Consider the following 14,551-nt stretch of genomic DNA (forward strand, 5'->3'; position numbering starts at 1 on the left):
AGGCAGAACCCCAGGCTCTCCTAGACAAAAGGGATTCAAGGAATAGCTCCTGGAAGTAGAGCTGAGGAAAAAACTGGATATTATAAAGAAGGCAATTAAGAGTTCCAGGAAAAACAAAGAGCAGCATCAGAAAGTAACATAATCACTGCACACGAGTGATTCTGGAACATTGATTTTCATCTTTTAGAATAAAATCTATAGTCAAGGATGAGATGACTTGCATTCTATTCTCTAACCAAGTGTTATTAACCCTAAAAATATAAAAGCATAGATTTCACAAAGTAGAAGGTATAGGGAAGAGAAAAGTAAGAATGCTAATATCTTTTTCTTACAAAGTAGGGAGAAAAGAGACAATGGTGATAGAACAAGATGCAAGTATGTTACAGTTACAAAGGAGCTAAAAACAGTGGCACAGGAAGGGAAAGGAGCACAAAAGAGGAATAAATATTCTGTCATAGCAGGAAGTCAGTAAACAATGTCTAAAACTGCTCCATCAACTCTGGGATGAGGGCATCAACAGTTGATACTATAGTTTTGGGATTTCCTTATATTTCTAGATAAAAATAGAGCAACCACATTGTAAAACCAAAAATCTAGGACTCTCACGACAAGAGAATAAGGGAACACTGTAGACCCCAAAATATAAGCAGGGGGAATAGACCACCAACTGGCCATAAGACTGGTGTATCTTTGGGAGTTAGTGTGGGAGGGAGCAGAGAAGCAGCAAGAGCTAAGAATGTTTAAAAACACCAGGCAACTGGGGCACAGTGGTTCAAAGTGAGAGTTTTACCCTGTCCAATAGCAGGTGAGTGCAGGAGCTGTGATAAAGTGCAAGGGGACATGGTAAAGACTAGGGGGCAGTAGCAGTCTAGCTCTGACCAGCCAGAGCTCCTTTCCACTCTGGGTCCCTCACTGAGGAGAAACTGCCAAGATGGAATCAAAATTGAGTAAGACAGAGACAATATGAAAAAGGAAAAAGAAGGTACAGATAAAAATGTACCTGGGATTGTAGTGAAGGTTCTAGCAGTTGGAAAGGAAGAAGTAAAACCATCTCTATTTGCAGATAACATAATCTTGTATACAGGAAATCCTAAGAAATAACTAAAACCTACTACAACTAAAAACAAACAAAAAAACTATTAGAGCTAATATATAAGTTCAATACTGTTGCAAGACACAAGATAAAGATACAAAAAGCAACTGTATTTCTATGCAATAGCAATCAGTAAACAAAAATAAAATTAAGAAAACAAGTCCATTTACCATAGTGTCAAAAAGAATAAAATATTTAGGAATAAATTTAACAGGGGCAACCTGGGTGGCTCAGTCGGTTAAGCATCCAACGCTTGATCTCAGCTCAGGTGATGATCTCAAGGTTCATGAGATCAAGCCCCAAGTTAGGCTCTGTGCTGATGGTGTGGAGCCTGCTTGGGATTCTCTCTCTCCCTCTCTCTTGTCCCTCCCCTGCTTGTGAATGTGCTCTCAAAATAAATAAACATTTAAAAACAAGAATAAATTTAACAAAAGAAGTACAAAAAGAATTTATTCTCTGAAAAATACAAAACGTTCTTGAAAAAAATTAAAGAGGATCTGAGTTAATGGGAAAACATCCCATGTTCATGGACTGGAAGACTTCCTATTGTTGAGACAACAATACTCCCCAAATTTATCTATAGGTCCAAAGCAATATGACTTCTTTGCAGTATCTGACTAGCTGATCCTAAAACTCATATGGAACTTCAAGGAACACAGAATAACCAAAACTAGCTATAAAGCTACAGTAATCAAAACCGTGTGGTATTGCCACAAGGACAAATACACCAATTGATGGGACAGAACTGAGAGTCTAGAAATAAATTCTCATATTCACAGTTCACTGATATTCAACATGGGTGCCAAAATGATTCAGTGGGGGGAAAGAAGTCTTTTCAACAAATGGTATTAGAACAATTTGGATGTACACATACAAAAGGATTAAGTTGAACCTGTTCCTTGCACCAGACACAAAAATTAACCTCAAATGAATCATACACCTAATGTAAAGGTAAAAACTATAAAACTCTGAAGTGGTTTCTTAGATATGACATCAAAAACATAAGAAACAAAAGAAAAAGGATAACCTGGATATGACTGAAATTAAAACCTTGTGCTTCAAAGAACTGTATCAAGAAAGTGAAAAGATAACCCACAGGATGGGGGAAAATATTTGCAAATCATGTATTTGGTAAGGGATTTATATTTAGAATACAGGAAACAATTCTTACAGCTCCATAATAAAGACAATTTAAAAATGGACAAAGGACTTGAATAGACAGCTCTCCAAATGAGATCTACAAATAGCCAATAAGCACATGAAAAGCTGCTCAACATCATTAGCCATGAGGGAAATGCAAATCAAAACCACAATGAGATCCCACTTCACGTCACTTCACACTAGGATGGCTATCGTGGGTGTGGAGAAATTCAAACTCATACACTACTGATGGAATGTAAAATGATGTAATCACTTTGGAAAACAGTCTACCCACTATTCAAAAGATAAAACAGACTTAACATACGACCCAGAAATTCCATCCTCAGGCATATACGTAAGAGCAATGAAAACACGTCCACACAACTTATATATGCGTATTTATGGCAGCATTATTCATAACAGTCAAAAGGTAGAAACTACCACTGATCAATGGATGAATAAAATGTGGTATATCCATACCATAGAGTCTTATTTGCAAGAAAAAGGAAGGAAATTTCTTCATGTTGCAACATGGATGAACCTTGAGAACACTAGTCTAAGTGAAAGGAGTCAGTCATAAAAGGACATGTATTGTTCAATCCCGTTTATACGAAGTGTCCAAAATAGCAAATCTATGAAGACAGAAAGTAGATTAGTGGTTGCCTAGGGCTCAGAGAGATGGGAGATTTGGGAGGTGATGGTTCAGGGGAATGGGGGGCTTCTTTCTGATGCAACGAATATGTTCTAAAATTAGGTAGTGGTGATATTTGCACAACCTTGTAAATATACTAAAAGCCACTGAATTGTACACTTTAAATGGGTGGATTATATGGTGTACGAATTATAACTCAGTAAAGCTGTTTAAAAAAAGTATGTCAGGGAACAGGGCAGGAAACCCCAGAAAGCAGACCCCTACATTTTTTAACACTGCACAGCAACAGAAGTGGCAGTTCTCTGAAGTTAGAAAGCTGTCTGAATCATGCCTCCTCTGAAAGTCAGGGAAGCTAAATTTACACACAAAAAATGAGAAACAGACAAGGAGCAAGGTCAAATCCTCTCAAAGTTACTATCAGAAAAAAGGGAATAGGGAGAATAGCATACCTATATCGATAATGAAAGTACTCTAGAAAGATGTGCCCCCAGAAGGTCAACACTGTAATGTTCTATTTCAAAGCAAGCTCAGACACATTAAAAACAAAATATAAAATGAGACATCTCAGGAAATGAAATAAAAAAATTAGAAATAAGAGGCAAATAATTGATAAATGAAGATTAAACTAGAAAAAAACTCACAAGAATGAATAAACACCACAAATAATGACTGAAGAGGTCAAGGAGATAAGAAACGATGATTAAAAATCAAAAAGAAAGGAGAAGGAAAGGGTTTGAGAGGAAGATGGACAGGAAATGTGTCACATGCTCCCCTGGTGGACTGCGATTACTTTCTGCAGGACACAGTCACCCCCATGCCCCTGGGGTTCCTGTGACTTGCCTCCTTGAAGAGTATTAGGATGAGGGATAGTGGCCCACTACCTGGAGAGACTGTCCAAAGCCTGGATGAAGTTATCTGTCCCTGAGCCGTCCTTCTCGGGACTCTCCATCAGTGACATGGTGGCAAAGACCACGTCACTGGCCAGGAACTTATGCTTGAACCCGAAGTGAATGCTGAAAGTCTGCACGCGCATGTCCTTCATCCTGCAATGGGAGCAAGCAACATGGCTGATATCCCTGTGTGCATGTGGGAATGCTCTCAAGTTGTGGGTGCTCTCACTGCCAGGCCGGGCCAGCAGATGTACGGCTGTCTCTCCCTGGCCCCTGCTAATGCACAAGGCAAGACCACTGTGGTCCAAGAATGGAGGGGGGGAGAAGACCTGACATAATAGCCCTGTAACCTGGGGCACTGAGTGCCTTGTCCAAAGCTGTCCTATTGGTTGGGGGAAAGAGCAGAGATGTGTGTGCAGCCCCTCCCATGTCCCAGGATGCTAGAAGCAGCCACAGGACCCTCTAGGCAGAGCGCACCTGAACCTGGCCTCAGGGGGCCCTTCCCACAGCTATTTCCTGTGTCCAGTCAGGGATAGACCAGATTGACCTAGAGGTCTACACCTCAGCCCCAGGATGTAAGGACCCGGACTTCTCTAGACCTGGACCTACTTTTAAACCAAAGAGAACTCAAAACTTTGGGAAAGATTAGACAGGTCATATTTGCTTGTGTATTCTTGTTTTTGCATTATTTTAGGTTAAAGCTGAAGCCTGAACAAAGCTTAATGCCGAAAAACATGTGTTTACCCAAATTTATTTGCAGACTCTTCGATCATCTCCTGCAAATTCTCCTTCAAGGAGACGTCCATGGACTGGAACTTCTGCTTCACCTGTTTCAAGGGGAGGCTAGAAAGATGACAAGCACCAGTCACATGAGTAACCTGGCTTCAGATGGAGGTCACCAAGCACCAGTGGGACTGAGAGCACCCTACAAGGAGTCCCAGTGCTCATGAGAGGGGTCTTCATATGTAGGCCTTTGGGCAATATTCTGGGGTCTCCAAGTGAGACACTTCAGGTAGAAATAGGCAGCCTCTGAATGTTGGTCACAACCAAGGGAAGGGACCTTTCCCCTGGTGGGAGAAGTGGGGGGGGCCTCTGGGCCAAGGCGGTCACTCACCCTACATCTGCAAGGAACTCCTGGAGACGCTTCTGCCCATGCACAGACCAGAGCTTGAACCTGGCTGCAGTGTAGCATGTGTTGCATAGGCTGTCATGGAGGGACCAGTGCTGGTAGAGTGCCAGGCGGAGGCTGGGCCCAGTCAAGGAGGCAGTGGCTGGGCAGTGACCCGTGGCTTGGGCAGTGCACGGCCCTACCCATCCCCAGAGAGCCTGCCTGCACAACCAGTTACACCTCCTTAGCTTCATTTGACCCATATGGAGAGCTTATAAGGGGGTGTCTGCACACCATTATCACTGTTGGACAGACGGGGAAACTGAGGCACAGGGGTTCTGAGAGTCTAGGTACTGTGGTGACAGAGACAGTCCTCATGGCTACACAGGGCAGTCCATGCTGTCATCACATCTGCTCCCTGCATGCTACACCTAGCTTGGCCCTCTCCCACACCCGCCTCTCTGCTGGACGCCCCCTGAACAAAACCCCCTCTTCTTAAACACACTGTTTACTGCCAGTGGGGCTGTGAGCATGGCTGTGTGTGAGGGTGATCCTGTCCCCACCCCATTGTGTGCCCCTTCTTCCCCGTCCCAAGGGTCTAAGCAGGATGTCAGGCTGGTTCTGCCTGCCTCCCAGTGTCATGCTGGTGCCCTGACACCATTTCTGCCAACACATCTCCCCTTGAGGCTTGGCTCTGACCACATGGTGGGCTCTGTCCTCAGTGCTGCCCAGCCTGATGGCTGGGACCTGATCCCTGGACATCCTGTGTCAGGCCGTGGTGGGCTCTCCAATCCTGGGAGCTCAGATGCCTCACATTTAACACCTCTTCCTAGACATGACCTTCTACTCACCTATCCATATCCACGTTTATTGGTCCCCATCCATCCCAGCAGGCATAGGACAGCATCATTCCTGCCATCACTACCTACCACTGAAGCAGCAGGCCCCAGCCCTGCCTTATACCTATGGCTGCCAGTCTGTCTCCCTGCAACCAGCAGTCCAGGGACCTTTTAAGCATAAAGAATTGAACTCAACAACCTCCTCAACCTCCCACTGCCCTGGGCTCTCTGACCTTCAGACTCCACTCACCTCTCCAGTCCCTTCCTCAGGGCCTTTGCACAGCCACGGTCTTGGCCCAGGCTGTCCTCCCTCCCACCCCGTGTGTCTGAGTCTCAGCCTGAGATGTGGCCCCCCCCCAAAGGCCTTTCCTGAGTATTGCCACCCAACAACCCCCTGGTTACTCCATCAATGCCCCACCTTCTTATGGAACATTTGTGCTCTGTAATCACATGCTGGCTTACTGCTTCCTGACGGGCTTGGCAAGAGTCTGCGCTCATCATTAAACTGCCCGCACTGCACAGATAGGCCCTGCAACACACCAGGCCTACAATGAGCCGTAAATAAATAGATGATGCTTCTGAACACAGCACTGGCATTTAGGAGCCAAAGCCATACAGAAGAGCCAGGACAGAGTCCGCTCCCCAGTACCTGGTGCTTTGCCCAGCCTGGAGAGCACACCAGGGCCCCTTTCTCAAAGCCTTTTGTTTCATCCACTGCCTGCCTGGGTACACAGTAGACACAGCAGTACAATCCAGGCCTGTGACTTCACAGCCACAACCACACCACCCCCAGGGGGATGTGGGCTGGACTTGCAGAGGTGATAAAGTGGTGTGTGGCTGAGCAAAACTGAGGGCAGGGGTGCTGCCTGTGCTTGGCCGGCCTGAACAACAAGGATACTCGTACTCGAAGGAGATCCGTGTACAGTCCACAGAGAGGGAGTTCTCCTCATCCTCATTCCGGTGGTTGTGCCGAGACACATGGCGCTGCAGGATGCCAACGTCCGTTACGTACTTCATCCTGGAATGAAAGCACTGCCAGCCGCCTGGGTGGATGCCTTCCTCCCTCACATGCAGCCAGGCCACGTGGCTTCCCTCCTTCCCTCGGGGGAACCCCCTCACAGGCTAAGGGGCTAGCCCACCATACAGGCTGTTCCTATCAAGATGAGGGTCCACCACCTCTGCAAAGCCAAATGTGGCTGTGGCACCAGGGCCTTGGCAGCTAGGTTCTAAGCCCTTCCTCCACGACGAGGATCCAGGCCCAAGGGGGCATGTGAGTAGACAGAGCTGGGAGGGGTGGGTTTTGGCCGCAGCCCCTGCCCCCTTGCACTCTCCTCTGGGTGGCAGCTATCCTGCCCTTACTTATTTGAGGCTTCCTGAAGGCAGGCACTGCGGGAGGCCAGAGCCCTGTCCAGCAGTCACAGTCAAGTGGACGGACTACATAGTGACAGTAGTCCACAGCAAAGGGTGTGGATCCTCTCAAGCACAGCAGGAGAGGGCAGACCCCAGTCCAGGTCCACCTGCAGATGGCCACTGAGCAGGACAGTGACAGTGGAGCCTCATGTGAGGGGCTGCCATAGGCCAGGGACAGTGCCTGGCGCTGCACACAACGCATGCCATCTTTAAGAGAGAAGGGGGAACAAGGCCCAGCAAGGTATCCATGCCTGTGAGACTCAGAACCCTCCTGGTCCCTAGGCTACACCATATGACTCAGGTGGGCAGAGTGGGGTGGAGAGGCAGGGAATGGGGGTGCTGGGGCCTCTGTAAACTGCACAAGGAGTGTTCTTGGACAGGGTTAGGGTAGGGGTCCCTGTCAATTCTCTTAGAGTCCTCACCTGATGGCCACCAGAATGCGGATGAGAGGGGGTGCCGGCACCCCCTGCTTCCCAGGTATTTCTATTCTGGGGCAGCCCTTCAGCTCTCCATCAGGAGTGATGGGGAGCACTAAAGCCCGCTCACCAAGGGGCAAAAGAGAATTTGGCTCCATGCCAGCCCTCCTGGCAGTCCTTGCCAGCCTTCCCCTTGCCTTTGAGATCACATCCACCCTCCCTGGTAGGACTCCTGGGGTCCTCACCTCCTCCTCCCAGCCCCCATGTCTACCTTGCAAGGACCACATGGAGAGCCAGGATACTGAGCTCCTCCTCTCACCTCTGGCTCCACCTGCTGGGCTCCCCGAAGGTGGATGAAGCATACACACAAGGCCTAGTTCTAAGCCCTTCCTCGGTGACAAGGATCCAAGCCTAAGGCCAGCCCCCTCCTCATCAGGGCTCTGCCACCCATCTTCCCACTGCAAAACTGGGCTGCAGCCAGGCCATGCACATGGCCACAGCACAGGCCAACCTCTGACAGCCTGAGCGAGTGCATCCTTACTGGGTGATCTTGTCTTGCACCCACTGGTCCGTTAGTCCAACAATGGCCCACCTGGAAGAGAAGAGTGCAACAAAGCTCACAGGAGCATGGCCTGGCCCAGGCCCACCGCCCAACAGTCTCTCCTCTGCAGGATAGAAGGTTATGGAGCCAACTCAGGGCTCGCAGCATAGCAGCACAGCAGTGGGAGTTTTCGGTGCACAGGAGGGAGCGCTCCCAGGGCAAGGATGGCAGGCCTGACGTGGTCTCTGGGAGCTGGCTGACCCCAACACTCTCCACCCTCATCTTTCTGGAGCAGAGCTGCGGCAGACTCGGTGCTCAGTTGCTGGTGGGTCCTGGTGTGTCACTCCACCCCCAAGCCCCTCATGTCACCTGCCCCTCTGCAATATGGCTTGCAGCACAACAGACCCTCATCAAGTCCATGTCTGTTGTCCTGGTATGAAATGGCAGGACATAGAGTCACAGAATTTAGGCCTCACAAGAGCCTTCCAAGGTCCTGTCTCTAAGCTCATCTTTTGTGGATGAGATGATGGAGGCCCAAGCTGGCCTGATCTCCCCAAGGACCATGGCCAGCCCATGGCAGAAGGAACCAGGACCTCAGGTATTATCCTCTGTCAGTCCCCAGGCAGCGTCCTTCAATAATCCCCTCTGGGACCAGAGCCAAGAATAGTCAAAGATGCTGGGAGAAGTGAGATGGAGAGGCCCTGGAAGGTTCATGTGGGGGCAGGGCCTTCGAGCACCCCACCATATCTGTCAGTGCAGTGAGTCCCTTCTCAGAAGGTCTTCTTCAAAACATGCCACCATGGGGCGTCTTCCCAAGCCCACCCTTTCCTCCTTCCAACCTTCCCATGCATATATTTTGTATCAGATTATTTTGTATTTGTTCTTGTGCTATATCTGGAGTTTTCTGGAGGCATTTCAAGGGGGCATATTCTGACATCAATGCTAAACTGGAGGTACTTGTTGTGAGTGGGCCATCAAGGGTGCCCCCAAGCACACAGCAGGGGGTGCAGGTGAGGCTAAAAGAGCTGAACCTGAGGATGGCAGGTAGGCATCTGCTCAGGGTGATGACAGAGCACCCTGGGGTGTAGGTGTAACCAGGGCTTTGGTCCTGCCCCAGCCCCCGGCTGTCATAAAACCCTGATTCAGCAAAGACCATTACAATCCCCACCATGGGCTCAGGCCTGGAAAGAATATCCCCTCCTCATCTCGTAGAGGAGAAAACCAGAACTAGAGCAGAGGACCGAGGGGGTGGAGCAGGCCGGACCTGTATTTTTTTCCCTCAGACTCTGGGTTTAGTTTTTAAACCAACCTGTGTACAGCACCCCAATGTGCTGGGTGCTCCTGCTTGCAGCCAGTGCAGCAAACTCAGAGGTGGGCTAAGGGTTATTCCTGTACCAGATTTCACAGCACGCCAGGGAAGCAAAGCTGCCTGACAAAGGCTGCCATAGTCAAATCTCCCACTCCTACTGTCACCTGAATTTACGAGGCAGCAAGGCTGAGTGGTAGGGTGGGAAGGTTAGAGTTGCACTCGGGCCCCACCCCCTGACCCTCTGCACCCAACAATGCTCCCTACATTTCCCCTAGGAGTTTGTATGCAGACAAAAGCCTCAAAGGAAGACAACCAGGGCTATGCCTATTCCCAGAAAGGGGTTGTGTCCAATGTTCCTGGTGGGGACCACACAGTGATGTCTTCTTCCAGACCCTGTTCTCACTGTGGAAGGACAAGGCTACTTGGAGAAGAAAGCCCCACACAGCACTGGTCTTGACTGGGGCCTACATACCACAGCATGTCGTTCAAATCCTTTGACATCATCCACGCCAGGTCAAACATCACCATGGCTGACTGAAAGAAAGAAAGAAGCCTGAGGTCCAAGGCAGCTGTGCTCCTAGGCAGGGTGTGCACCAGGGCTGGGTTGTCCAGGATCCCAGCCAAGCCCCTGCAGATTGAAGGTTTTCCCAACTAGGGAAGGAAGCATTGGTGGATTCCAGGCCAAACCAAGGGAGGAAGACAGAGGAACTCAAGTCATCTGCATGGTCTCCTCTGTTAACTAGTCATTTCTATGTACATACTTCATCATGCAAGGGAGAACACCTGAGTACAGCACTGTGCTAGTGCCTCTACACATCTCACTGGGTCCCTCAGTGATACCTGGGGAGGCAATGAAGCCAGGAGGTTAGGGACCTTTGTCCACACACTCCTCCTGGCTGGCTGGCAGGCTTACACACACTCTCAGGAAGGCTGGATGAAGCAGGGCCTTGGTTCTCATCACCTGGTCGTTAAAGAGGAAGGGTGCTTCAGGACCTCTGTGAGGAAGATCTTTCTAACAGGGCTGTCTGCAGACAGAAGCAACTAACTCCCTGTGAGCATAGTCTGGGTTTTGGTAGGAGACAACAAGGGGTATCAGTGTCTGACCAGAAGATTCTAAAGTCCCATTGGCTGTGCGATGCTGGGCTGCCCACCAGAGAGGATTTCCAAGGGAATGATTCACAAATCTGGAGGGAGCTGGGCGTCTGCTGCCCCACCCACCTCCCACTGCTTGGAATTTTCCATGTGCTGGGGCAGAGCAGAGAGGGAAAAAGATGATCTTTCAAAGGACAATGAGACCTTGATACTAAAAGGGATACTGGAAATATGGCACTCAGAGTTCAAGGCCCCAGGGCCAAATGCTAACACCGAACACATATTTTACTGGAAACTAATTTTCTAGGGATCCTTACAGCCTTGAGCTCTGCTCAACAGTACCAGAGTCAGGGGCACCTGGGTGGCACAGTTGGTTAAGCGTCCGACTCTTGATCTCAGCTCAGGTCAAAATCTCACAGTTCATGAGTTCAAGCCCCGCATCAAGGTCTGCACTGATGATGCAGAGTCTGCTGAGGATTCTCTCTCCTTCTCTCTGCCCCTCCCCTGCTTGTGCATGCTTTCTCTCAAAGTAAGTAAACAAACTTAAAAAAAATTTTTTTTTTTAATTAAACAAAACAAAGCAAAAAAATCCCTGCCACAGTCAACACAGTAGGTTTTCCATGTGAAATTCTGTTCTATAACACATGCAGTGATGGGCCTCGGTAATTATAAACAGACTTGTTCTGTATTTTTGATGGTGAACAAAAATAATAGCTGTTGTCCTTTGGGCACCTATTGGGTGTGCAGGATCATCCTAACAACTGCCTTTGAAATCAGGGCTGTTCTCTTCCTTTTATGGAGGAGCAAAAGTTTAAGTCTCAGAGAGGCTGCCCCACATGCCCTAGGTCACACAGCAGAAGTTGTGAGGCTCAGATTCAAATCAGGCTTTTATGGTTCTAAAAATTTTTTTTTTTAATGTTTATTTTTGAGACAGAGAGAAAGCATGAACGGGGGAGGGGCAGAGAGCGAGTGAGACACAGAATCTGAAACAGGCTCCAGGCTCTGAGCTGTCAGCAGAGAGCCCAATGCGGGGCTCAAACTCATGGACCATGAGATCATGATCTGGACCGAAGTTGGACATCTAACCACCTGAGCTACTCAGGCACCCCAGGCTTTTGTGGTTCTAAAACATATGCTCATTTCTCCTCATGTTTTAGGTCACTGACCCTTGAGTCAGAACTTTATGGTGAAGTACACCTATTCGTACATACCGACGTCCCATGATATTCATACTGTTCATAGTCAAAGAGGATGTCTCTTCTGTAATGACATAAAATGCAGTTCTTCAACAGGAAGCAGTACAAGGAAGACAAACATTTGGAAAATGCTAAAACTTGACAGTAATCAAAGAAACACATTAAGTCACAGTACTCTTTGTATTCGCTTATGGACTGTTTCAGAGTGCACATGTGCAATGCAGGAAAGGGAGCAATATTGACATAAAAGGCTTGTGGCAATGAAAGAAGTAAAATAGCATAGAACAATCTTAGAATCCCACTTTTATCCTAAGACAACAATTCAAAGGAACAAGCAAGACAACACTATGTGCACAAACACAATTGTTCATTGCAGCCTTATTTGTCATGGCAAAATACCAGAAGTAACCTCCAGTTTGAAAAGGAGATTGGCCATATAAGTATAATGCAAGTCATAAAAGCGTTGGAACTATCAAAAATGGTTAGATTAAGTAAAAACAATGCAAAATTAGGTGCGTGTTATGATCACATAAAAAATACACAAGTATGGATACCCCAGGAAGATTGATTCAAAGCCAGAATCTCTTCCAATCATTGAATATGGATTATATTCACTTTCCTTTTCATTGCACTTCCCGAAATATATTTTCATTGTCCTTTCATGAGGGAGTAGCCAAGTACAACGCCCTCAGCTGGAACAGCAGAGACTTTCAGGGACTGGATCAAGTAACGAATACTCAACTCAACGGCACTGTGGCACGGTCACCTCAAGCTACAATAATCTTACCATTTTTTTATTTTAGAGTGCTTCAATTTTTTTTAAATATTTATTTACTTTTAAGAGAGAGAGAATCAGTGCATGAGTGGAGGAAGGGCAGAGACAGAGGGAGGCACAGAATTCGAAGCAGGTTCCAGACTCTGAGCTGTCAGCACAGAGCCTAAAGTGGGGCTGGAACAAATGAACAGTGAGATCGTGACCTGAGCTGAAGTCAGACGCTTACCGACTGAGCCACCCAGGTGCCCCTGGAGCACTTCAATTTTTTAATTTGCAATATGAAGAGGAATTACAGATAATTCAGTTTTCTTCTCATTCACATTTTCTATGAAAACTTTTATACAATTAGCATCTATCTCATTTAGGAAGAACTTACAAATAAAACTATATCTGGAAAAACAACAAAAATAAAAGACAAGGGGCTGTTATCCCTAACAGAGAGCAGAAGACCTCTGGGCCCAGTCCTGCCACTTGTAAGACCACAGCATGACACAGAGGGGATCCAGAGCTCTTCTCCGATACAGGGAACACATGCTCACTCCTGGAGCCACCAACCCAGAGACTCTAAACTAACTGAATTGGGGGTGCCTGGGTGGCTCAGTTGGTTAAGCATCCAACTCTTGATTTTGGCTCAGGTCATAATCTCATGATTCATGAGATTGAGCCCTGCGCCAGGCTCTGCAATGACAGCGCAGAGCCTGCTTGGAATTCTCCCTCTCTCTGCCCCTCCCCTGGTCGCATGCACTCTCAATCTCTTTCTCTCTCTCTAAATGTATTGTCCTCAAATGCAAAAAAAAAAAAAAAAGAAAAAAAAAGAAGGTATCCAGTCGCCATGAAAAACATAGGTATCCCAGAGGGATTGCAGACTCCATGGCACAGGGTGCTGCTTGAAGTACACACTCACCTCCGAGCCTCCCACTCTCTTCGCTGCCTCCTCTTCATGGTTTGTGCCACTATCTCCTGATGTAGGGACAAAGAGAACAAAAGGTTGAGCAAATAGGGGAGGCTGGGTGGCTCAGTTGGTTAAGCATCTGACTCTAGCTCAGGTCATGTTCTTAGAACTTGTGAGTTCGAGCTCCACATCAGGCTCTGTAGTCAGAGCCTGGAGACTGCTTCGGATTCTGTGTCCCCCTCTCTCGGCCCCTCCCCTGCTCATGTGCTATCTCTCTCTCCTTCAAAATAAGCATTAAAAAAAAAGTTGAGCAAATAAGCCAGGAATGTACCCCTGTAGCCCGAGAAGGTTCCGATCAGGCAGAAGCCACTGGGAATGGACCCCTGAGGGAAAACATGGGTCATTCATTCCCATGTCCTGAGCTCAGCCTGGTCCTAGAGAAGAGAAGAACTGAAGTGGGGGATGATTGAGACCTCTCTAGCCCACTGGCACTACAGACACCATATGGTGGACAGAAGCAGATGCTTCCCCAGTGCCTGCTCAGGCTACACTCTGTCCATGTGCTCTGTCTGTCCACTCCAGCCTTCCATCATCCCCATCACTGTGTGATCCAGAAGTGCATAGCTACTTCATACTGGCTTCCCCGCCAGATCACTAAGCACTAATGTTACCAATATCCTTCCAGCCACTGGTTTTTTTTTTGTTTTGTTTTATTTTGTTTTGTTTTGTTTTGCTTATAGATCCTAGACTTGGAGCTGAAGAAGCCAGCAACCTGGAAACCCCAACAGGCACAGAGAAAAAAAATCTTCAACAAAAGCCAAAGGATCCTGAAGAGCAGCCTTGAAAGACAAAAAACTTTTAGACAATAATTGGTCTAATCCAGCCACCACGACCAAAAACTGTGGCCCCACCCCTATCCACTTGGCAAAGACAAAGTAGAAGCCTAGACTCCCACCCTGGTGAATACCTCCCACCTGTAACACTTCCACCTTTCACTTGTAACATCTCCCAACATGCTCACTGGGGTGGTATCAGAGGAGGCCAAGTAGTGAGACTAGACCTTTCTTTTTTAATTTTTTTTTTCAACGTTTATTTATTTTTGGGACAGAGAGAGACAGAGCATGAACAGGGGAGGGGCAGAGAGAGAGGGAGACACAGAATCGGAAACAGGCTCCAGGCTCCGAGCCGTCAGCCCAGA

At 47.7% G+C, this 14,551-nt stretch overlaps 1 protein-coding gene across 1 annotated transcript in view; it reads right to left on the minus strand.

Moving 5' to 3' along the window:
* CDC45 (cell division cycle 45) overlaps window positions 1-14,551 on the minus strand; it is a 34,119-nt gene that overhangs the window by 10,133 nt on the left and 9,435 nt on the right. Inside the window, exons 6-13 of the mRNA XM_043558091.1 lie at window positions 13,366-13,421; window positions 11,702-11,750; window positions 9,871-9,932; window positions 8,090-8,140; window positions 6,621-6,740; window positions 4,890-5,021; window positions 4,520-4,618; window positions 3,767-3,928 (exon numbers count right to left, since the gene is read on the minus strand). Coding sequence (XP_043414026.1) covers window positions 3,767-3,928; window positions 4,520-4,618; window positions 4,890-5,021; window positions 6,621-6,740; window positions 8,090-8,140; window positions 9,871-9,932; window positions 11,702-11,750; window positions 13,366-13,421 — 731 coding nt within the window. The remainder of the gene's footprint in view (window positions 1-3,766; window positions 3,929-4,519; window positions 4,619-4,889; window positions 5,022-6,620; window positions 6,741-8,089; window positions 8,141-9,870; window positions 9,933-11,701; window positions 11,751-13,365; window positions 13,422-14,551) is intronic.

This window comes from Prionailurus bengalensis, chromosome D3, assembly GCF_016509475.1.
Source record: "Prionailurus bengalensis isolate Pbe53 chromosome D3, Fcat_Pben_1.1_paternal_pri, whole genome shotgun sequence".
Lineage (NCBI taxonomy): Eukaryota > Metazoa > Chordata > Mammalia > Carnivora > Felidae > Prionailurus > Prionailurus bengalensis.